Source organism: Zootoca vivipara, chromosome 4 (assembly GCF_963506605.1).
Source record: "Zootoca vivipara chromosome 4, rZooViv1.1, whole genome shotgun sequence".
Taxonomy (NCBI): Eukaryota; Metazoa; Chordata; class Lepidosauria; order Squamata; family Lacertidae; genus Zootoca; species Zootoca vivipara.
In genome coordinates, this window is record NC_083279.1 from 98637547 (window position 1) to 98661173 (window position 23627).

At 49.2% G+C, this 23627-nt stretch overlaps 1 protein-coding gene across 1 annotated transcript in view; it reads left to right on the forward strand.

The window, feature by feature from the left end:
- The window catches only part of STARD10 (StAR related lipid transfer domain containing 10), a 56698-nt gene that overhangs the window by 29193 nt on the left and 3878 nt on the right, over nt 1–23627 (forward strand). Inside the window, exons 2-5 of the mRNA XM_035114939.2 lie at nt 12794–12941; nt 14201–14304; nt 17008–17125; nt 22063–22115. Of these exons, the coding sequence (XP_034970830.1) occupies nt 12794–12941; nt 14201–14304; nt 17008–17125; nt 22063–22115 (423 nt within the window). The remainder of the gene's footprint in view (nt 1–12793; nt 12942–14200; nt 14305–17007; nt 17126–22062; nt 22116–23627) is intronic.

A 23627-nucleotide genomic window follows, 5' to 3' on the forward strand; every position in this document is an offset into this window, starting at 1 on the left:
TTTGTGGGTATCGGTGTTGTGCATCAGGTTTCGGGGCTGCCGACCTTTCCATTCTGTGGCTTCCTGGGTCGAGACGCATCCTCCTTTGTTCGGCAGTCTTCTGGCGGGCGGGCGGTGAGAAATGACTCCGGGTGGCTGATGAAATATTTAGAGGCTTGGCTTGTAAGCCGGCAAAAACGATAGGCCTGATTAATAATGAGAGAGCCTGGAAATGGATCCACAGATCCACTTTGCCACGATTGCCGGCATGTGACATGCAGTGTGCTTTTGCAAAAGGAGCTGTGTGTGTGATTGTCTGTGTGTGTGTGTGTGTGTGTGTGTGTGTGTGTGTGTGTGTGTGTTGGGGCTGCAGGGAGGAGAAAACGAGTCTAAGGAGGGATATTCAAAATTCTCGCAATCTTCAGGTTTGGGTGCCAAAACTCCATTTTTTGCAGCCTCATCATGTTTGCTGAATATTCAGTGGGGAAGCGGGGCTCTGTGTAGGCCCTACAATTCCCATTGATCTCTAAATTCCTGAAATTAATCAAACAAATGAATGCAATCAAAAGCAGGGTTGCCGTGTTTCAAAAGGTAAAAAACCAGGAAACCCCGAACGTTGCTGAGGCAGCCCTAATCAAAAGAGCAGAAGTACCAAAAAAAGCAGCACAGTATTATCTGAGAGAGACTGAATATTATGGATGAGAAAGTACTTAAGACCATTAAGGAATCCAATTTCCATGTTGTACTGTGGGGGGAAAGGCCTGTGTGTCTAAATTTGTTGCACATCAGATAAAAGTCCACCAAATAGCATCTTTTGAGGTCCTCTGAGCCTTTGGTAGAATCATAGAATCATAGAGTTGGAAGAGACCACAAGGGCCATCCAGTCCAACCCCCTGCCAAGCACGAAACACCATCAAAGCATTCCTGACAGATGGCTGTCAAGCCTCTGCTTAAAGACATCCAAAGAAGGAGACTCCACCACACTCCTTGGCAGCAAATTCCACTGCTGGAACAGCTCTTACTGTCAGGAAGTTCTTCCTAATGTTTAGGTGGAATCTTCTTTCTTGAAGTTTGAATCCATTGCTCCGTGTCCGCTTCTCTGGAGCAGCAGAAAACAACCTTTCTCCCTCCTCTATATGACATCCTTTTATATATTTGAACATGGCTATCATATCACCCCTTAACCTTCTCTTCTCCAGGCTAAACATACCCAGCTCCCTAAGCCGTTCCTCATAAGGCATCGTTTCCAGGCCTTTGACCATTTTGGTTGCCCTCTTCTGGACACGTTCCAGCTTGTCAGTATCCTTCTTGAACTGTGGTGTCCAGAACTGGACACAGTACTCCAGGTGAGGTCTGACCAGAGCAGAATACAGTGGTACTATTACTTCCCTAGATCTAGATGCTATACTCCTATTGATGTAACAGGTAACAGGGGTGTGTGGTGTGTGGGGGCTGCCCCGGGTATCACCACTGGTGTGTGTGTGACAAAATGCCAGGCGGCATTCACTGTGGGGCCTGCAGTGCGCCCGAGCCACACATCTCTCCTGGGATAGACGCGGTGGCTTGGGTGCGCGCAGGCTCCACGCTGCCCCAGGAGCCTGAGCAGCTTCCTCCGTCGCTGTTTGGTAACCTGTAACCTATGAGTTTCTTTTTTCCCAGCTAATGCTAAACTCCACATATTTTTCACAACAAAACTGAAGTTGCAAATCCTGCATTCCTTTTTGGGGGAACATGAGGTTTGGGCAGCTGAAACCTTTCAGTGGGTTGCCCCATACATTTAACAAACAAAACCGCGATGGACATAGCTGCCAAGTTCTCCCATTTTTAAAGGGAAATTCCCTGATGCTGAATAGGCTTCCTCGCGAGGAAAGGGAAAACTTGGCAGCTATGGCGATGGATTTGGAATGGGGTGTTTTGAAGGATTTTGGTCATTTCTTGGCAAACCATTGTCCGGCATTTGAATCATAGAATCATAGAGTTGGAAGAGACCACAAGGGCCATCCAGTCCAACCCCCTGCCAAGCAGGAAACACCATCAAAGCATTCTTGACATATGCCTGTCAAGCCTCTGCTTAAAGACCTCCAAAGAAGGAGACTCCTCCGCACTCCTTGGTAGCAAATTCCACTGCCGGACAGCCATGGGCGTAGGCAGGGGGGCAGGGGGGGTAATTGCCCCCCTAGAAGCAGGGCCACTGGCCAGCCTGCCCCGCTGCCCGCCCGGTGCCGTCTCCCTTCTCCCTGGCTGGCTGTGGAGCGGGCGGAGGGAAAGCCAGGCAACCGCTTTGCGCGGCTCTGGGGCTTTCCCTCCACCTGCCCCGGCGATTGCAGAGGGGGAGGAGGGGATCAGAGCAGTCCGATTTCGGGCTGATCCTGGCTCCCCCTCGCCCCTGCCAATCGCGGAGGGGGAGGAGGGAGTCAGAGCAGCCCGATTTCGGGCTGATCCTGGCTCCCCCTCGCCCCTGCCGATCGCGGAGGAGGAGGAGGGAGTCGGAGCAGCCCGATTTTGGGCTGATCCTGGCTCCCCCTCGCCCCTGCCGATCGCGGAGGGGGAGGAGGGGATCCGAGCAGTCCGATTTCGGGCTGATCCTGGCTCCCCCTCGCCCCTGCCGATCACGGAGGGGGAGGAGGGAGTCGGAGCAGTCCGATTTCGGGCTGATCCTGGCTCCCCCTTGCCCCTGCCGATCGCGGAGGGGGAGGAGGGAGTCGGAGCAGTCCGATTTCGGGCTGATCCTGGCTCCCCCTCGCCCCTGCCGATCGCGGAGGGGGAGTCGGGAGTCGGAGCAGCCCGATTTCGGGCTGATCCTAGTGCCCCCTCGCCCCTGCCGATCGCGAAGGGGGAGGAGGGAGTCGGAGCAGCCCGAAATCGGGCTACTCCGATCCCCTCCTCCCCCACCGCGATCGCCGGGGCGGGAGGAGGGAAAGCTGGCAAGGGAGAAGGAAGCTTTCCTTGCCCCACTGTGGCCCCTCCCCCCGCCCCTTGGCCCCGCCCCTTGCCCCCTGATTTTCATCCTGGCTACGCCCCTGCGGACAGCTCTTACTGTCAGGAAGAATCCTTGTGGGCAGTCCCACCATAGGTGGAGGAAAGTGCCTATTAAAAAAACAACAACACAATTCAGAGACCAGTTCAGGAAAAGGCTTTCTTTGCTAGAGCATCCAGCTCAATGCCTCCCACATCAGGAAGGCTTTGGGCATCGCAGGGCAGGACAGAGTTTCAAAGATGCACTCTATCAAGCCCACATTCCCAGCCTATTCACACACCTGTCTCTGCAATGTCTACGCTGACTTGGTCATGTCCACAGAATGGAAGACGGCAGGATCCTCAAGGATGTTCTCTAAGGGGAGCTGGCTTCAGGCACAAGGCCCGTTGGCAGACTAACTCTGCACTACGAAGATGTCTGCAAACATGACGTAAAGGCTGGCAAAACCAACACCCTGTGGGAATCCCTTGCGAAGGACCGCAGTGCCTGGAGACAGTCAGTCAGGCATAGCTGCCAAGTCTCCCGTATTCCCCGGGAAATCCCCGTTTTTCCAGCTGTTCCTAGCTGAAAAAACGGATTTTTTTGTTTCCCCCCGATTTATTTTGGCGTGGTGGCCATTTTGGAACTGGGCGGAGCATGCTCAGAAGCGACTTTTGATGCCGCTCTGCCCAGTTCCAAAATGGCTGCAGTGTGACTTCTGGCGTGGCGGCCATTTTGGAACTGGGCAAAGCAGCATCAAAAGTCACTTCTGAGCATGCTCTGCCCAGTTCCAAAATGGCGGCAGCGCTACTTCTGGTCTGCTACTTCCGGCCGGTCCCTTATTTCTCCGACAGCAACTTGGCAGGTATGCAGTCAGGCCGCGCATCCATAGCAGTGACTAGAGGAGGAATGACTGCTGGGAGGGCAGAAAGAAGAAATGCCATGATACATTGGCAGCAGCCACAACCAGACACCTTCATCTGCCCCAGCTGCAACAAAACATCTCTCTTTGTCCAACAGTTTGTCTTCACCCCCAAAGGAGCACTTCTCCATTGCTCCTGAGACGGACGGATGCCAGCAAATTCTCTGCCAGCCGGTTCTTTGTTGGCAACCACAGAAAGGTGATTTCTCATCACCTGAAGATGGACTTTGCATTTATTTTACTTTTTAAAGTGTTGCATCCCTTCCAACCAATAGATAATACTGTACAGTTTGTCTTCCATTGACTCTTTTCGCCTAGTTCTGCTTACAAAATCAACCCCTGGTTTTGCTGAGTTAAAGACCGCCGTGTTTCTCTTTAAATCTGCTCTTTGCCTGCCGTGGGAAGCTCAGAGTTTCCTTTACAGTTTGAGACAGTTCTGGGTTAACAAGCCAGACACTTTAGGTTCTCAGGGGTGGAGAGTTCCTTTATCCCAGAATCCCAGGCGTGCAACCTGATAATCTGAGAGGGGCTTAGCTTGCAATCTCCATCTTGGAGCTGAATCTAAAAGCCAACCTTGTGGCTGCAACATCCAGCTTTTTTTTTTACACGCACAAAGGCACCCACCCTGCACCCCTGGCTTTGTGCAACATCTTGCCCAATCGAGAGTTCTGGAGAACTCAGGAGCTTGCAAAACTTCTGCGGCATTTTGGTTGCTCTCAGAAAAAGGTACTGCCTCACACAAAAAGGATATTGCAGAATTGGAAAAGTTTCCAAAAAGGGCAACCCAAATGATTGAGGAGATGCAGCGATTTCCTCCTCTGTGAGGAAACTCCCCAACGAAGAAAGATTGCAGCGTTTGGGACTCTTTAGTTGAGAGAAATGTCGAGGAAGAGGCAACATGATAGAAGTTTATAAAATGATGCCTGGCTGGGAGAAAATGTATAGGGAGCAGTTTTTCTCCTTCTCTCATATCACTAGAACTCGTGGGCTTCCAAGGAAGCTGAATGTTGGAAGATTCAGGATGGGTAAAACAAAAGCCCTTCTTCAGGCACATAGTTAAGCTGTGGAACTCCCTGCCACAGGAGGCAGTGATGGCCACCAACTAGGATGGGCTTTGAAAAAGGATTGGACAAATATTAAGTAAATTTATCTGGGCAAACAAAAAACCCAGGATACAGTTTAAATTATTGACAGAAGTTAGAGAAAGAGGAGGGTGGGGGGTCCCAGATTTAAAATTATATTACGCTGCAGCCGGATGGTGCTGGATAAAAGAATGGCTGATTTTGGAGAACCGAGAATTGTTGGAACTAGAGGGATTCAGACACACAAGAGGGTGGCACGCCTACCTCTTGTTGGAGGAAAAAGGAAATCAAAGAGAATTTAAAGATCATGTTATCAAGAAATCCCTGTACCAGATTTGGCTCAAATCTAAACAGCTATTGGAGCCATATAGCCCTTGGTGGGCGTCACCCACCGAAATGACAGCGATGAGCAGATACCCAATAAAGGAAAAATGGCCTACATACCGAGATTTACTGATACAAGATAAGGACCAACTCAACTTAAAATCATATGAAGAAATTAAAATACACTGTGCCAGTTGGTTACATTATTGCCAGGTACAGAGCATTTTCAAGATACATAGGGAAATTGGGTTCTCCAAAGAAAAGTCTAAATTACAAGAAATTATTTTAGATAATGAGAAAAAAATACTTGGAAAAGTTTATAGATTCTTATTGGACTGGGAGTTAAAAGATGAGCTTACAAAAAATACTATGATAAAATGGGCATCGGATATTGGCAGGCCGATTATGATAAATCAATGGGATAAATTGTGGAAATTCGACGCCAAATTTACAGCTTGTATATCAATTAAGGAGAATATCTTGAAAATGTTCTATAGATGGCATATGACCCCAGATAAGATCGCAAAATATTATAAAACAGGGGAGGGGAAATGCTGGAAATGTCAGGATAAAATTGGGAGCTACTATCATTGCTGGTGGACATGTCCTAAAGTGGCGGAATTTTGGAACCAAGTATATGAAGCGTTAAAAAACTTTTAAAATGTACATTTAAAAAGACCCCTGAAATCTTTCTCTTGAGTATGACTCCATTGGATATACCAAAAGATAGAGTGAATATCCTGCTGTACGCCTGTGCAGCGGCAAGGGTATTGCTTGCATCAAAATGGAAAGGGGCTAGCTTACCTACGATACAAGAATGGCAGGAGAAGCTAATTGAATATTTAAAATTGGCAAAATTAACGGCAATAATTAGACACGTTCCGAGACAAAAGATAATGAAAGAATGGAAGTACGTTCAAGAGTATATGGAGAGAGAAAATATAAAGATTAATTTAGTGAAGTGCCTAGACTAGAATTTAAAAGGAGAGAAGAAATTAAATATAAAGTGAAAATGGGCTGTGGAATAGATTAGGAGGATCAGCAAGAAGAAGAGAGGAAACAAAGAAACGCATGCTGTAAATAACAGGAAGTGATTTTTATTTGTATTTTTTTGTCTTTTTTGTCTTTTTTTTTCTTCTTCTTCTTTTCCTCCTTTCTTTCTTTTTACTTTATTCGCGACAATATTGCTTATGTTTCCTTCTTGTTTTCTGTTTTTTTGTTTACAAATTCATTGTGTATGTATATAATTTGAATATTCTTATTATTTTTGTTTTTCGTTTTCCTTAGTTATGTATGTGTTTTCATTAGTCATGTATGTGGTTTTTTAAAAAATTTGAATAAAGATTTATTTTAAAAAAAAAGAAAAAGGATTGGACAAATTCATGGAGGCGGGGAGGGCTATCAACGGCTACTAGCCAGGATGGCTATGCGCTGCCGTTCAGAAGCAATTCTTCTGAATCCCAGTTGCTGGAAACCATGGAAGAGAGTATTGGTCTTGTGTTCGAATCCTGCTTGCTGGTTTCCCACAGGCATCTGAGCGGCCTTTGTGAGAACAGGAGGCTGGACTGGATGGGCCACTGGCCTGATCCAGAAGACTCTTCCTACGTCATTGGTGAGTCTGACGCACACCCGGCTGCACTGAGCTAATCCAGCCTCAAATTCGGATGCGATAGAGTTGTCTCCGATCTCATGGGCCCCAGTATTGCTCGGATTCTGCCTGCATTTCATCTCCCTAGTTCTGGCGAGGTTCGCTGCAAGTGAGAGATAACCGCGTACCTGACAGTGACAAAGTGGAGCGAGTGAGATGAGCCAGCCAGTTAATGGTCCAGGTCCTGAGAGTGTGATTGTGTTGGCCCTTCTCCTGCATAATAAGGGAAGCAGAAGAGAAATGAGGCTGTCTGAGAGTCACAGAAGAGTTGGGAGGGATCCCAAAGCTCATCTAGTCCAACCCCCTGGGGAGAGGCTACCCAACAAGGCCTGTCTGGAACTAATACCAGTGTACAGTGTACAGGCAAACTAATGCCAGTGTACTGGAAGAAACAAAGATCACCAGTGTCGAAGCAATGATTCTTCAACATCAACTTCGTTGGACTGGTCATGTTGTGCGGATGCCTGATGATCGTCTTCCAAAGCAGCTCCTCTATTCCGAACTTTAAAATGGAAAGCGTAATCTGGTGGTCAACAAAAGAGGTTTAAAACTGTCTCAAGGCAAATCTAAAGAAATGTAGTATGAACATCAACAATTGGGAGACACTGGCCTGCGAGCGCTCCAGTTGGAGAACAGCCTTGACCAAAGGTGTCCTGGGCTTTGAAGACACTCGAACTCAGGACGCAAGGGAGAAACATGCTAAGAGGAAGGCACGCTTGGCAAATCCACGCCATGATCAACTCCCACCCGGAAACCAATGTCCCCACTGTGGAAGGATGTGTGGGTCCAGAATTGGCCTCCACAGTCACTTACGGACCCATTGTTAAAACCGAGTTTATGGAAGACAATCTTACTCAGCTACAAGGGATCGCCAAAGAAGAAGATGTATGTAGCTTGCCGTTCCACACGCAGAAAGTCCCGGGTTCCCTGAAGATTCCCAGAGGGGTCGTTGTGTTGCGGCAAGAGCCGTTTTTAATTCTCCACCAACAACACAGTTAAACAGTGGAACTCCCTGCCACAGGAGGTGGGGATGGTCACTGCCTGGGATGCTTTTAAAAGAGAATTAGGCAATTCATGGAGATTTGCCACAATGGCTATGCTCTCAGAGGTCGGGGGGGCAGATGAGGAGCTCTTTGCCCTGACCCAGGAGCCAGGCTCTGCTTATCTCCTTAGGGTAGTCGGGTCACAGGGATGTCAATTGAATGGAGACACATTCAGGAAAGAGCAAGGAAAATAGGTCCTTACGCAGCACATAGTTAACCTGTGGGACTCCCTGCCACAGGAGGCAGGGGTGGCCACCGACCTAGATGGCTTTGAAAGAGGACCAGACATTCTGGGAGGAGGAGAGGGCTCTCCGCGTGGCTGTGTGAAGAAACTCTTCCTTTTATCTGCCCTGGATGTGGGGAGCGTGCCTCGCACTCATGTCCTGCTTGTGGGTTTCTGGAACAGGAAGTTGCACTCGATAAGCCTCTGGTCTAGTCCATGGGTAGGCAAACTAAGGCCCAGCGGCCGGATCCGGCCCAATCACCTTCTAAATCCGGTGAATCCGGTCCGGGAATCAGCATGTTTTTACATGAGCAGAATGTGTGCTTTTTATTTAAAATGCATCTCTGGGTTATTTGTGGGGCATGGGAATTCGTTCATTCCAACCCGCCCCCCCCCAAATATAGTCCAACCCCCACAAGGTCTGAAGGACAGTGGACCGGCCCCCTGCTGAAAAAGTATGCAGGACTCTCCCTATGCTTACTGAACAACAATTTTTATCTCTGGGTGAAAGCAAGAGACTGTGTTGAAATACGCCTCCGAGGAGGGGAAAAAATGCATTGCAGAAGTTAAATTTCTGATAATTTGAGGCTGAAAGCACTTGAATTTCCTGTTGTAGCACTTTGTAGAAATCTTTTGTCTGATCCGTAGTGCCTATTTGATTTTCCCGTTGAGAGCCTGTTTTAAATCTTGGAGTGTAATGTGCAGATATAACTAAAATTGGACTGTGTTTGTGTGTGATTGGGGAACGAGCTGAGGCTAATTTGCTCCTGCTTTTGAATAGTGCAAATGGCTCTTCTTCCAGGAGGGAGAGTCTCTCTACTAAGTTGCAAATTCCATTTCTTCTTTGGTATTTCCTTAGCCTGCCTTTTGGCCATGCAAGCACCTCACCCCAAACGCCCAAGCAGCAAACAATAATTAAGATAAGGTTCACATCAACAGTATAAAATGATGCCATGTGCAGTAGCTGTAAATCAGAATTGGCATTGTTTTGTTTACATGAAAGCTTTTTAGCTCGAGACGTTTGGAGAGGAATGTAATTTCCCCAATTAGGGAATGAAAAAGCAAATTATATGAATATGCAATTATGGATAAATGACGCTGTAACTAAAGGAAGAAGACATAATCTGTTACTGTGATAATTGGCTTTGGTTTATTAAATTATTGGAACAACAACGAAGGCGAGCATTTCAATTTCTTGTTGACAGTGAGGCTGCAATCTTGGCTAACTTACTTGAGAGTACGTTCCATTGATCTTTGGGGGGACTTACTTCTGAGTAGCCGTGTGCAGGATTGTGTAGGCTTGCACTGTTATCATGCTCACGGAAACAATAACTGAAGTATGTATGCCTAGAATTATCTATAAACATTGTGATTAGGGTGGGATTAATTTATGTATATTTCCAGATGTTTCTCTTACGGAGTTTTAAAAATTCTCCTAACTTTCTTCAACAAGGCCTCTGAGGCAACTTTATTGTGATGTTGAAATGCAGGTTTATTTAAACATTGGCAGTTGGTTAATTGGAGGGAAGATTATTCTGCAAAAGGAGGCTGCAAACTTTGGTAGCTCTGAAGAGAGGAGGGAGAAAGGTTGTTTTCTGCTGCTCCAGAGAAGCGGGCACGGAGCAATGGATTCAAACTACAAGAAAGAAGATTCCACCTAAACATTAGGAAGAACTTCCTGACAGTGAGAGCTGTTTGGCAGCGGAATTTGCTGCCAAGGAGTGTGGTGGAGTCTCGTTCTTTGGAGGTCTTTAAGCAGAGGCTTGACAGGCATATGTCAGGTTACAGGTAGGTAGCCGTGTTGGTCTGGATCGAAGTAAAATAAAAAAAATTCCTTCAGTAGCACCTTAAAGACCAACTAAGTTTTTATTTTGGTATGAGCTTTCGTGTGCATGCACACTTCTTCAGATACAGTGAAATGGAAGTTTCCAGGCACTTATGTAGAGAAGGGGTGGGGAGGGGTGGGGATGGGGAGGGGGGATCACTCAGAAGGGTGGTGGAAATGGGTGATTGACTGACTGATAGCTGTTGATGACCGCAAACGACTGCAAATGGTTTTGCATGAAAAAGCAAGGGTTGAGATGGCTGAAGATCGCTTATCATGTATAATGAGATAAGAACCCGATATCTCTGTTCAAACCAGGTCCCTCCATGGTTTTGAGCTTGGTGATAAGTTGCAATTCAGCAACTTCTCTTTCCAGTCTATTTCTGAAATTCTTTTGTAGTAAGACAGCTACTTTGAGATCTTGTATAGAATGTCCTGGGAGATTGAAGTGTTCTCCTACTGGTTTTTCTGTCTTCTGGTTCCTGATGTCAGATTTATGTCCATTTATCCTTTGGCGTAGGGTTTGGCCTGTTTGTCCAATATAGAGAGCTGAAGGGCACTGTTGGCATTTGATGGCATACACAATGTTAGAAGATGAGCAATTAAATAGTCCTGAGATGGTATGTTGGATGTTGTTGGGGCCAGTAATGGTGTTGTCTGGGTGTATGTGGCAGCAAAGTTGGCATCTGGGTTTATTGCAGGCTCTGGTACCAGTGTCCATGTTAAGTCTGGTGGTTGTATTATTGTGGGTGAGGAGTTGTTTAAGATTGGGTGGCTGTCTGTAGGCAATGAGGAGGAAGACCTTTCATTGCCTACAGACAGCCACCCAATCTTAAACAACTCCTCACCCACAATAATACAACCACCAGACTTAACATGGACACTGGTACCAGAGCCTGCAATAAACCCAGATGCCAACTTTGCTGCCACATACACCCAGACAACACCATTACTGGCCCCAACAACATCCAACATACCATCTCAGGACTATTTAATTGCTCATCTTCTAACATTGTGTATGCCATCAAATGCCAACAGTGCCCTTCAGCTCTCTATATTGGACAAACAGGCCAAACCCTACGCCAAAGGATAAATGGACATAAATCTGACACCAGGAACCAGAAGACAGAAAAACCAGTAGGAGAACACTTCAATCTCCCAGGACATTCTATACAAGATCTCAAAGTAGCTGTCTTACTACAAAAGAATTTCAGAAATAGACTGGAAAGAGAAGTTGCTGAATTGCAACTTATCACCAAGCTCAAAACCATGGAGGGACCTGGTTTGAACAGAGATATCGGATTCTTATCTCATTATACATGATAAGCGATCTTCAGCCATCTCAACCCTTGCTTTTTCATGCAAAACCATTTGCAGTCGTTTGCGGTCATCAACAGCTATCAGTCAGTCAATCACCCATTTCCACCACCCTTCTGAGTGATCCCCCCTCCCCATCCCCACCCCTCCCCACCCCTTCTCTACATAAGTGCCTGGAAACTTCCATTTCACTGTATCTGAAGAAGTGTGCATGCACACGAAAGCTCATACCAAAATAAAAACTTAGTTGGTCTTTAAGGTGCTACTGAAGGAATTTTTTTTATTAGGCATATGTCAGGAATGCTTTGATGGTGTTTCCTGCTTGGCAGGGGGTTGGACTGGATGGCCCTCGTGGTCTCTTCAACTCTATGATTCTATGAAGGTGGAACACTTATTTCAAAATGGGCAGGCATTTCACGGCTCAGTTCTGAGACAGGAAACATTTTCCAAGTGGGATTATGTGTCTCCTTAACACGGGGATCTTTCTTCCCCATTTACAAATAATAAAGATTTAGAAAAATAAATAAATTCACCAGTGGTGGGTTCCCTCAGGATTGAGAACAAAGGTTCCATATAGCCTTGAATGTAGGGACGTGGGTGGCGCTGTGGTCTAAACCACAGAGCCTAGGGTTTGCCGATCAGAAGTTCGGCGGTTCGAATCCCCATGACAGGGTAGGCTCCTGTTGCTTGGTCCCTGCTCCTGCCCATCTAGCAGTTCGAAAGCACGTCAAAGTGCAAGTAGATAAATAGGTACCGCTCTGGTGGGAAGGTAAACAGCGTTTCTGTGCACTGCTCTGGTTCACCAGAAGCGGCTTTGTCATGCTGGCCACATGACCTGGAAGCTGTACGCCGGCTCCCTCGGCCAATAATGTGAGATGAGCGCCGCAACCTTCCCGCTGTAGCAGTACCTATTTATCTACTTGCACTTTGATGTGCTTTCGAACTGCTAGGTGGGCAGGAGCTGGGACCGAGCAACGGGAGCTCACCCCGCCGCGGGGATTGGAACTGCCAAACTTCTGATCGGCAAGCCCTAGGCTCTGGGGTTTAACCCACAGTGCCACCCGCGTCCCTACCATGAAAATAGGGACGTCCTATTCCATCCCCTCCAACATTTCTTCCATGAAAATAGGGACGTCCTAAGGAAAAGTGGGACACTCTGGGGTCAAATAAGAAACTGGGACAGCTTCTGTAAATCCAGGACTGTCCCTGGAAAATAGGGACACTCGGAGGGTCTTCCAGCATCCGGCCTGGTCCCTGACATCTAGGGTTGGGAAAGAGACCCCCTGCCTGAAACTCTGCCGGTCAGTGTCAACCACATCGAGCCAGGTGGACCAATGGCTCTGACTCCATAAAAAGCATTTTCCTACATGGCCCAAGGACCACAGGTGACCTGCTCCAGCTTGAAAGGGACCTGGTGGGCATTAGTGCCGCATTGGCGCTGCTGTTGGGTTTCTGACGCCCCGTTTCTCTCCAGTGCAGGATAGAGTGCAAGGATGTCGCGGCAGAAACCCTCTATGACGTCCTCCACGACATCGAGTACAGGAAAAAGTGGGACACAAACGTCATTGAGACCTTCGACATCGGCAAGCTGACGGTCAACGCCGACGTGGGATACTATTCCTGTGAGGTTCCGGGGGAGCTTGTGCGGGCAGCTCTTGTCTAAGGCAGCCTCTGCCAAAGAGGGGCGTTACAGATGTTTGGAACAGCAGCTCCCGTCGGCCGAGGTTCTCGGGAGCTGCAGCCCAAATCGTCTGGGGGGTCCCAGATTTGGAAAGGCAGGCTGCCATCGTTGCCGTTATTTAGAGCCATCAGTTGCCGGGATGTTTTTGCCCAGATGTTTTGGCCTCCCCCAAAACAAAGCCCAGCCGTGCTGGCTGGGGTTGTGGCGAGTTGCAGCCCAAACATCTGGAGGGTGCCAGGCCAGCAGAGCGAAATCTAGGGGTCCCTCCTGAAACCGCAGCCGTGTTCAGATCAACCCCGGAGGAGAGGGCTGTTGATGGCTTACTAGCTAGCAGCCTCTTCTGATCAGTCTCAGGGTGTGTGTGTGTGTGTGCCTTGCTTCCATCCCTCCCACACCTTTGGGGTAATGTTGGCAGTCATCTAAGGAAGCTTTGCATGCTCAGAGGGGATTGGATTCTGGATTGTGGCCTTTTGGCTGCAGTGCCTCCGCCAGGACATCACCCTTAAGGCCCGGAGCATTTAACTTTACTCTTCTATGACAACATCAAACGTCAGGGGTCGCCAATGGCTTCCGCCCTTTATGCTGCAGGAAACCATAGGAGCCAATTCCTAGGATCCGTGGGGGCTTTGCCCCCCCCCCAATAAAATATTTGAGGGGGCTGGGCCCCCACGCCATTCAAATAGTGTGTGTGCACTGTGTCATGTGGTTGATTATGCGGGGTGGGACTGACCCTGGGCCCCCACAATATTTTATTCAAGTTGGCACCGCTGCAGCAAACTAACCTGGAAGCTTTCCCTGCAAGTTTAATCTGCATGCATTCAGACACACTTTGGAAACTCCCTGCCTGGTGAAATCTGTCGGGCGTCTTCCCTGCATTCTCCTTTTGGCAAGCCTGTCTAGAAGTTTAGAATGTTTTTAGTTTACCGCTGTGTTGTTCTTGTCGTTTTATTTTTTTAAAAAGCGATCGCTTTATTTGTTTTTACTTCTAACCTTGATGCTTTTTTCCTACCCTGAGCCGCTTCGAGGGTTTTTTCCTCTACACAACCGAAAGGCATATAATTTTTTTGGGGGGGGTGGAATTATAAATACACAATAGATTTGCTGCAGGGAGCGGGGTGAGAGTGGTTAGTTGCAAGCCAGGATGTCTGTTTGCTTCTCCTGAGATGACGTTTCCTCTCCGCTCTCCCCGCTTTTTGCCAGGGAAGTGTCCCAAACCCTTGAAGAACCGAGACGTCATCACCTTGCGCTCCTGGCTCCCCATGGGCAATGACTTCATCATCATGAACTACTCCGTCAAGCATCCCGTGAGCAACAGGCTTTTTCTGGAGAGGGGGGGAGCGAGGAGGAGGGGTGTGCGTGAACGATGTTCTGTACGCATGTGCTAGAGTTTTAGGTGCAGCAGAAATTCTAGGGTTGAGCTTGCAGCAAGTGGCGTGCCTGTTATAGGAAAAGCTAAACAGGAAGGATTGGCCTTTGGGATGACTTAATCCTGGGGTCCTGAATGGGGCACCCCGGGGGTACCATGGCGCCCTGAGGACCCCCCCCCCATGGCATCTGCAAAGGCCCTTTCCCCCATTGTTATTCATTAGAGTGGTTGACTGTGGGTTTGTGTGTGGGTTTTTTGGGGGGGGGACCTTGCTTTTTTGTCTGTTTCATTTTCTTTGGGTCTCAGTGTTTTGACCATTTTGGGGTGGGGAAGTTCTGAGCGTTGCCAGGGTTTTTTTTCTGTGAAATGGGCATTTTGGGGTGCCCACGACGACTCTTCCTTAAATTTCCATGTGTGCCCCCAGCCCTCAAAAAAGCTTGGGGGTTCCTAAATTACTGTAATATAACGTAATTCCATTTTTTACCCTGACCCTCCAGTGGACCCCTTACAAACCTGAAAACTGAAAGAAAGAACCAAATAAGGGAATTCAGGGAATGTCTGGAGGAGATTCTGCTCTGAATCCACTGAGAGACAGAAGCTGAGTCCACTCAGTCAAAAGCCTTTTCCCCAATGGCATTTTCTCACCATCACCTGCCCTCTCCCATATAGACAGACCGTCGTTTTGGGATTATTATTATGAAGTGTTTAAAATGTAAGTCTGCAGTTCAGAAGTGGGCACCTCATTTCAAAAACTAAACGCAATTCTGGATCACAGGCCATGATATCATATACCTATAAATAATACCTTCCCCAGAACCACAACTTTGCTTAGTCAACCTCCGAGTGAGAAGAGGCAGTTTTTTAAATGTCTAAACACAGCATCTCCAGCCTGGCACACTCCATCTCAGGCCTAGGCAAACTCAGCCCTCCAGATGTTTTGGGACTACAACTCCCATGTTCCCTAGCTAACAGGGCCAGTGGTCAGGGATGATGGGAATTGTAGTCCCCAAACATCTGAGGGCCGAGTTTGCCTATGCCTGCTCCAGCTGTTTTGCACTACAACTCCCAGCAGCCCCAGACAGCACAGGGTTTTTTTAAAGCTGTTTTGCACCAGCAAATCAGGGTGAAAATGGCACCATGTTATAAGCAGGCACGTCCAACAGGTAGATCGTGATCTACCAGTAGATCACTGGACGTCTGTGGTAGATCACTGGCTCGCCCCAAAGAAGCTCAACAACTTTGGCTCCTCTAAAAAAAAGCTCAACAATTTTGCCCTGCCCTCCTAAAAATGGGGCTTTCCTCCTCCCTATAAAAGCTTAACAACATTGCCCTGTTGAGCCCCTAAAAACAGGGCTTTCCTCCTCCCTAAGAAAAGCTTAACAACTATGACCCCAAAAAACCTGGGGCTTTTCTCCTTCCTAAAAAAAGCTCAGCAGCTTTGACCTGAACCCTCCAAAACGGGCCTTCCTCTTCTCTAAAAAAAAGCTTAACAGCTTACCCCAAAAAGGGGGCAGATCACTGCCAGTTTTTAATTCTGTGAGTAGATTACAGTCTATTGGGAGTTGGCCACCCCTGAATCAAGAGCCCTTTTTGATGCTCTGTTGGGGAGGCACATGTGGAAATCTAAGAAACTATTATGGGAGCCACAAAACATCCATTTCACCTCCCCGGGGTGCAAGCCCAGGCAGTATGTATGGAGGTCCTGGGCTGCGCAAATGGCAAGGAACACCCCCCCCCCCCGACCTTGCTGATGGGGTCCGCAGGAAAGGAGAGCAAGACGTTTGGCCCCAGCTTGGCTTCAAGAGTTGCCAGAAGGAGGCACACAAGATGCCACCCAACCGCCTTAGGGACTCCACTCCGGATTTGTGTAGAGTTTGGCCTTTTCTTCTCCCCAAGATATCCCAGAAGACAGCAGAGGTTTAGGACCAGTCTTTTCCTTCTCCCAGATGACCTCCCTTCTTCTTCGCCGTTTGGGCCCCCTCTTGGTCTGGTGTGTTCCATCCATCGGATCCTGTCTTCGGGATCTGAAAAAACATGAGAGCAAAAGCCCTCTTCCCTCCCATGGTTTCCAGCAATTGGGATTTCCCCACCCTCAACACCCCATACAACTCCCATAGGGAGGTCTAATACAATAATAATTTATTATTTATACCCCGCCCATCTGGCTGGGTTTCCCAACAGAACACTAAAAACAGAACAAAACACCAAACATTAAAAGCTTCCCTAAACGGAGCTGCTTTTAGATGTATTCTAAAAGTCAGGTGGTTGTTTATTTCCTTGACATCGGATAGGAGGGCGTTCCACAGGGAGGGAGCCACTACCGAGAAGGCCCTGTAACCTCACTTCTCGCAGGGAGGGAACTGCCAGAAGGCCCTCGGCGCTGGACCTCCGTGTCCAGGCTGAATGATGGGGGTGGAGACTCTCCTTCAGGTATACTGGGCCGAGGCTGTATAGGGCTTTAAAGGTCAACACCAACAACAGCTCCCCCCCCCAAAAGCACATCTTTCCCCTAATTTGACTCCAGATTTGGAGAGAGGAGGGAGCTCCTTGCTGGCAGTTTGGGAGCTGCAAGGATGGTGGTCCTGTCTGGCTTATGGCAGAGTTTCAATTTCACCAGTCTTTTTTTTTTTGCCTTCCCCAGAAATACCCTCCTAGGAAAGACATGGTGAGGGCCGTCTCCATTCAAACTGGTTACCTGATCCAGGGAAAAGGAGAAAAGAACTGCAGCCTCACCTACCTGGCCCAGGTAGACCCCAAAGGTAAGGTCCATGGAGAGCCACAATTTCTTGGGCGGCGGCAGTGGGGTCCTGGCTCACTACTATTAATAGTGACACAACCTCTTAATTTTGAAATGTTGCTCGTCTAAGCTTCTTCCTTGCTCCCGGACAATGAAGTTGAATAAAAACCATAAGAGTTCTTTCTCTCTGCAAGAATGCACACACATCCATGCATAAGAAAACGAGAAGAGGCTGCTGGATCAGGCCAATGGCCCATCTAGTCCAGCACCCTGTTCTCAAGGGGTGGATTGGAAGCTTGTGGGAAATAGCAGAACTTGAAGGCAAGAGCGACTCTCCCCTCCTTTGGTTTCCAGCCACTGGGATTCAGGGCTCAGCTACGCTTAGCTTTGCTCTGTATTTCTAGGCACAGATGCAATCTTTCCAGGTCTGCGTTTGAGCACTGCTTTTTTGTCCCCACCCCTCTCTCTGCAAAAACCTGCTCTTTACTCCTGAATCGGCAATCTGCGGGAAACCCAAATTGCCGTTGGTTCTGATTCAGGGGTAAATATTGGGTTTTCCTGGGGAAAGCAGCAGGGGGGTGGGCAGGCCCGTCCTAGCCATAGAGGCTAGTGGCACAGAGAACCACGGCGCCTGGCGCTGGAGGGCGCTGGAAGGGCGCCAAGTGAGCGCAGGGTTCCGGCGATCTGGCCAGGACTGCGCTTCACTAGCTGAGAGGCTGCGCAGCGTCTCTCTCCTTCTCTGAGGACTCCGCGCTGTGCCTCCTTCTCGTTTCCCCAGCGCTGGGTTCCGCTCAGTCGAGCTTTGCCACCAGCGCGCGCACAGCGCCCAAGCAGCTCTTGCTGGTCCCGCGGTGCGCGCGCTGGTGGCGAAGCTTGACTGAGCGGAACCCAGCACTGGGGAAACGAGAAGGAGGCGCAGCGCGGAGTCCTCGGAGGTGGCCTCCTGCTGCTGCGGTCCGCTTGGCACTCCCAGGCCCTTGGAGAGGCTCTGGACGGGGGCGCTGGAGGGACCTAGCGCCAGGGCGCTGGATGGGCTTAAGACGGCCCTGGGGGTGGGTGGGAAGCACTCGGACAAGGACTGGGAAAATGCGGACCTGGAAAGTGTGTGATCAAAGGTAAGTGTGAATGAATTCTCTGATACTCTGCTTCCTCTGACCTTGGAAGCAGAGCATAGCTGTCATGGCTAGGAAGCATTGATAGCCCTCTCCTCCTCCTCCCATGTATTTATCCAACTCTCTTTTAAAGCCATCCCGGTTAGGGACCATCAGTGCCTCCTAAGGGGAGGGAGTTTCACAGTTTGACTATGCACTGCGTGAAAAAGTCCTTTTTAAAATTCTGTCCCGAAACTCCCATCAATGGATGCAATTGATTAAAGCTCCAGAAATATTGCATAATTTATGGTCAGGGTTTAGGGATGGTTGCTGCAGAATTATTCAGGCTACTTTTAGCAAAGCAGGGAGAGGAGGAAGCAGAGCCGGATCCTCGTTCTCTGCAGCCTCGGCCATCCATTAAATCCTCTCTCCAGCTTTGCGCCTAATCAGCCATGTCTGAGCCTCTAAAGGCCCTTCTCTAGTTTTGACCTTGGAGTCAGTCCAGGCTGCCTAGAGCACAGCGTGTCTGCAACGGAGCCCCTGCGCCATTCGGCAGCACAGAATTTGCTAAGCGCCGGCGATTGACGGGGGGAGTTTGCAGGCACTAAAGCTGGGCAGATTTGGGACTTATCCTTTTTTTAGTCCTTTAAGCACAAACTCCAGCTGTGCAGAGAATTTCTGCCAGCTCCGGAGAATATGAATCTTTTGGAAAGGTGAAGGACACAGAGGAACATAAGAACAGAAAAAGAGCCTGCAGGATCAGGCCAATGGCCCTTCTAGTCATAGAATCATAGAATCATACAATCATAGAGTTGGAAGAAACCACAAGGGCCATCCAGTCCAACCTCCTGCCGAGCAGGAAACACCATCAAAGCATTCTTGACATATGCCTGTCAAGCCTCTGCTTAAAGACCTCCAAAGAAGGAGACTCCACCACACTCCTTGGCAGCAGATTCCACTGCCGAACAGCTGTTACTGTCAACCAGCATCCTGTTCTCACAGTGGCCAGTCAGATGTCCTAAAGGGAAACCTACAGGATTCGAAGACAAGAGCCCTCTTCCCTCCTGCAGTTTCCAGCAACTGGGATTCAGAAGCATGGCTGCCTCTAACTGTGGAAGCCGATCGTAGCCATTCTGGCTAGTAGCCTTCAATAGCCCTCCCCTCCTCCTCCTCCTCCTCCTGGATTTGCCTAATCGCCTGGAGAAGAAGAGACATTTATGAGAGCCACCTTCCAATATCTGGAGGGCGGCCACATAGATGCTGATGGAGACAATCCATTTTCCCTTGCTGCAGACTCAGAGTGTAGGACCTACACGGGCAGGTTCAAATCACAATGAGTTCCTTAGGCAGAGGCGTACTTAGGGGCTGGCGAAACCAGCCTTTGCCGAGCGTGCGTGCAAAAATCACCTGTCCCCAGGGCTTTTTTCAGTTGGAATTTGCCGGAACTCAGATCCGGCCCCTCTCAGGTGGGTGCCATTGCCATTCTAAGAGAACAAGGGAGGAGTTCTCTAGAAAAATAGCACAGCCTATCATAGAATGGAATGTATGACATAACCGTGTGTGTGTGTGTGTGTGTGTGTGTGTGTGTGTGTGTGTGTGTGCGCAACAGGGCAAGATCAAATGAAGGGGAAGCTTCCTGTCCTTCTCACTGTGGCACAAAGGTGATTTGGGATGTGTGTGCGCACCAATACAGCTCCTTGCCAGGGGCGCAAGGGAACCCTCGGTACGCCTCTTTATTTTAGGAAGACGCTCCTTGTCTGTCAAGCAGTCTGGCTCGTCTTACAAGAAAGAAGATTCCACCTAAACATTAGGAAGAACTTCCTGGCAGTAAGAGCTGTTCGGCAGTGGAATTTGCTGCCAAGGAGTGTGGTGGAGTCTCCTCCTTTGGAGGTCTTTAAGCAGAGGCTTGACAGGCATATGTCAAGAATGCTTTGGTGGTGTTTCCTGCATGGCAGGGGGTTGGACTGGATGGCCCTTGTGGTCTCTTCCAACTCTATGATTCTATGATTCTATGTTCTTATGCATCATGGCCATCTGTTTGGTCACTGTGGGGCCAGGACTCTAGATTAGATGGGCCCCTGGCCAGATCCATCACCCAGGCTCTCTCGTCCCCTCCAACATTTCTCTGGTGAAAAGAGGGACGCCCTATTCCATCCCCTTCAACGTTTCTCTGGTGAAGGGAAAGCGGGACATTCCAGGATCAAATCAGAAACCGGGACGGCTTGTGTAATTCTGGGACTGTCCCTGGAAAATCAGGACACTTGGAGTGTCTACTCTGCCATTTATAGAACCACAGAATTGTAGAGTCAGAAGGCCATCTAGTCCAACCCCCTGCAATGCGGGGATCATAGCTGCCAAGTCCGGATCGTAAAGATCCGGGATCGGCAGCGTGCGCATGACCGGAAGTTGCGTGACGCAACTTCCGGTGGCGCTTCGCCCTTCTATGGGCACCAGAAAATGGCGGCGCCAGCGCCGGAAGTCGCTTCCGCGCATGACCGGAAACACGTAAAAGCGACTTCCGACGCCGGCGCCGCCATTTTCTGATGCCCATAGAAGGGCGAAGCGCCACCGGAAGTCGCGTCACGCAACTTCCGGTCATGCGCGGAAGCGACTTCCGGTGCCGGCGCCGCCATTTTCTGGTGCCCATAGAAGGGCAAAGCGGCACCAGAAAAATGGCCGCCGGGAAGAAGCAAATTAAAGGGACAATGCCGGGATTTTCCGCCAAACGGGAGACCGCCGGGAAACGGTAAGAAAAAAGGGGTTTTCCCGGCGGATTACGGATACTTGGCAGCTATGGCGGGGATCCCGACTAAATAATCCTTGACAGGGGCCCATCAATCTTCTGCTTAAAATACCTCTATTGAAGGAGAGTCATTGTTTCAGATGTTTTGGAAGGGTGCAGAAAAACCATCTTATGAGATTTTGGGGGCAAGGTGTCCATTGCTTTGGGATTTTGGTTTGCAAGCCTGGGGTTGAAAACCACATACCGTGTTTTTTGTGTGTATAACACGCCCCCATGTATAAGACACCCCCTCTTTTTTGGGAGTCCAGATTGAGAAATTGGGGGGTGGGGTGGGAATGCCCAGAGTTGTTGAACTTTTTTGGGGGGTGATTGCCCACAGTTGCTGAGCTTATTTTGCCGGGGGGGGGGGTTAGGTTGCAGAAAACCGCTCACCTGCAGGACCACCCCAACCAATTGTGCACACATCAACAAAGCTCTGCAGGCTTGCCAAACACAAGCACCCATCGCCTGCCCCTTTGCCACAGCAGAAAATAGCCAGCGAACCTTGCCGCACCCACCAATCACAAGAAAATATGCCGATGACAATCTCCATAATTTACCATAATTTTGGGGAAAAGTAACCTCGTGCACTGAGCCTAGGGCTTACTGATCAGAAGGTCGGCGGTTCGAATCCCTGTGATGGGGTGAGCTCCCGTTGCTTGGTCCCAGCTCCTGCCAACCTAGCAGTTCGAAAGCACGTCAAAATGCAAGTAGATAAATAGGAACCGCTACAGCGGGAAGGTAAACGGTGTTTCCATGTGCTGCTCTGGTTTGCCAGATGCGGCTTTGTCATGCTGGCCACATGACCTGGAAGCTATACGCCGGCTCCCTCGGCCAATAATGCGAGATGAGCGCGCAACCCCAGAGTCGGTCACGACTGGACCTAATGGTCAGGGGTCCCTTTACCTTTACCTTAACCTCGTGTCATACATGGAAAAATACGGTATGTCGGGGCCATGGCTCCAGGTACTGAGTTTCCTTCCCGCCCGCATTTTGTACACCTTTTTCGGGTGGACGGGTGGGTGTTTTCTTCTCCTTGGGGTACGGGGCTGTGTTACACTCTAAAAACTCTTCTCCCCTCCTTAGGTTCTTTGCCAAAGTGGGTGGTGAACAAGTCGTCTCAGTTCCTCGCTCCAAAAGTAAGTCAAGAAAATCGTCCCGCCTTCCTCTGCCTCTTTTGTCCTGCCAACTGGCTGCCGGTTGCCATGTTCCACTTTACAAGCCAGCCTCAGCCTTAGGCTCTCCATGGAAATAATAAGTGTATGGGCTGTTGCTGGTGACGCAGAGGAAAAGCATGTTTCCTGGGGGACCACAAATTGGGCTGCACAGGACCCCCAAAGGATCTGGCCGAGCCCCCTGAGCCCCTTTTGGCTAAACTCATTTTCTGCACGTGAGACAAACGGGTTATTTGTTATTTTATTTTTTCCGCAAACCGCTCCCTGTTTTGTCCCCACAACAAACCCTGCGAGGTAGGATGGACTGAGAGGCAGTGGCTGTGGCCCAAGGTCACCCAGGGAGCTTCGTGGCGAAGTGGGGTTTCGAACCCTGGTCTCTCCTAGGCCAAAGGCCAGTGCTCCAACCGCTCTACCATACTGCCTCTCTCATATTATTCAGGATCCATCTTGAATAACTTTTGCAAAAGGCTCGATGACGTTTGGTCTTTCCTGAGCATCCTTCCTGATTCGTTTGTTGGCTGTTTACACTTTGTCACATTTCACAAATTCGTTCCTAATTTTCTCAGTCACTTTCCTAACTGCAAAAAAAAAAAATCCATTTCTTTTTCTGTGCCAGGGAAACAAGAGTCTTTCATGGTGCAAACCCGCAGTTCCTGGCATGCGCTTGGGCTTCTCCCTCAAAATACTGGCATTCTTGAGGCACCTTGAAATGAGCCAGTACGGTATAGTGGTTAGAGGACTTCGGAAAGACCACAGTTCGAATCCTCCCACTTGACTATGGTTCTCAGTGACTGGACCTTCGCTCAGTCTCTGCCTTCTCTCAGGGCTGTTGTGGGGATTAAATGAGGGGGAGAGCTATGTCCGTCAGTTCCTCGGAGAGAAAAGGCAGGCTGTAAACGCCAAGCCATGCCATGCCATGCCATGCAGCAGGCAGCTTTCCACAGGGCAGCCATTTCTTCCAAGTGCGCCTCCTTGTGGTGCGATTGGAATTTTATCTCACAGAATCATCGAATCGGGTTGGACCCCTCCCGGTCATCTAGTCCAGCCCCCTGCAATGCAACTAAATAATCCTTGCTTCTGCTTAAAAACCTCTGATGAAGGAGAGCCAGCAGTCGGGGGCCTCAGGACAGCCGTGACCCCAGGAAAACACCCATAGTTTCTGTACATCTTGGCTGAAACCGCCAAGGGGGGGGGGGAATGAGATTTTAAAGGTGTTTGCTGTTTCGTTCCTGCCCAGAGCACCCGCAATGAAGCCTGGGCTTGCATGGGCTGGCTCTCCAGGCCACCGAACGTGAGGCCACCATTGTGCTGGGCCTCCTTCGATGTTGGCACTCACAGAGGGCACTTGAGCGCATTGCGGTCTCCGGTGACCTGGGCAGGTCACCCTGTTGCTGCGTCGCTTTCCTTTTCCATGAGCACATCGCTGGGTTAATTATCCCTGTTGCTGAGATGTCACGTTAAACCCCACCATGGCAC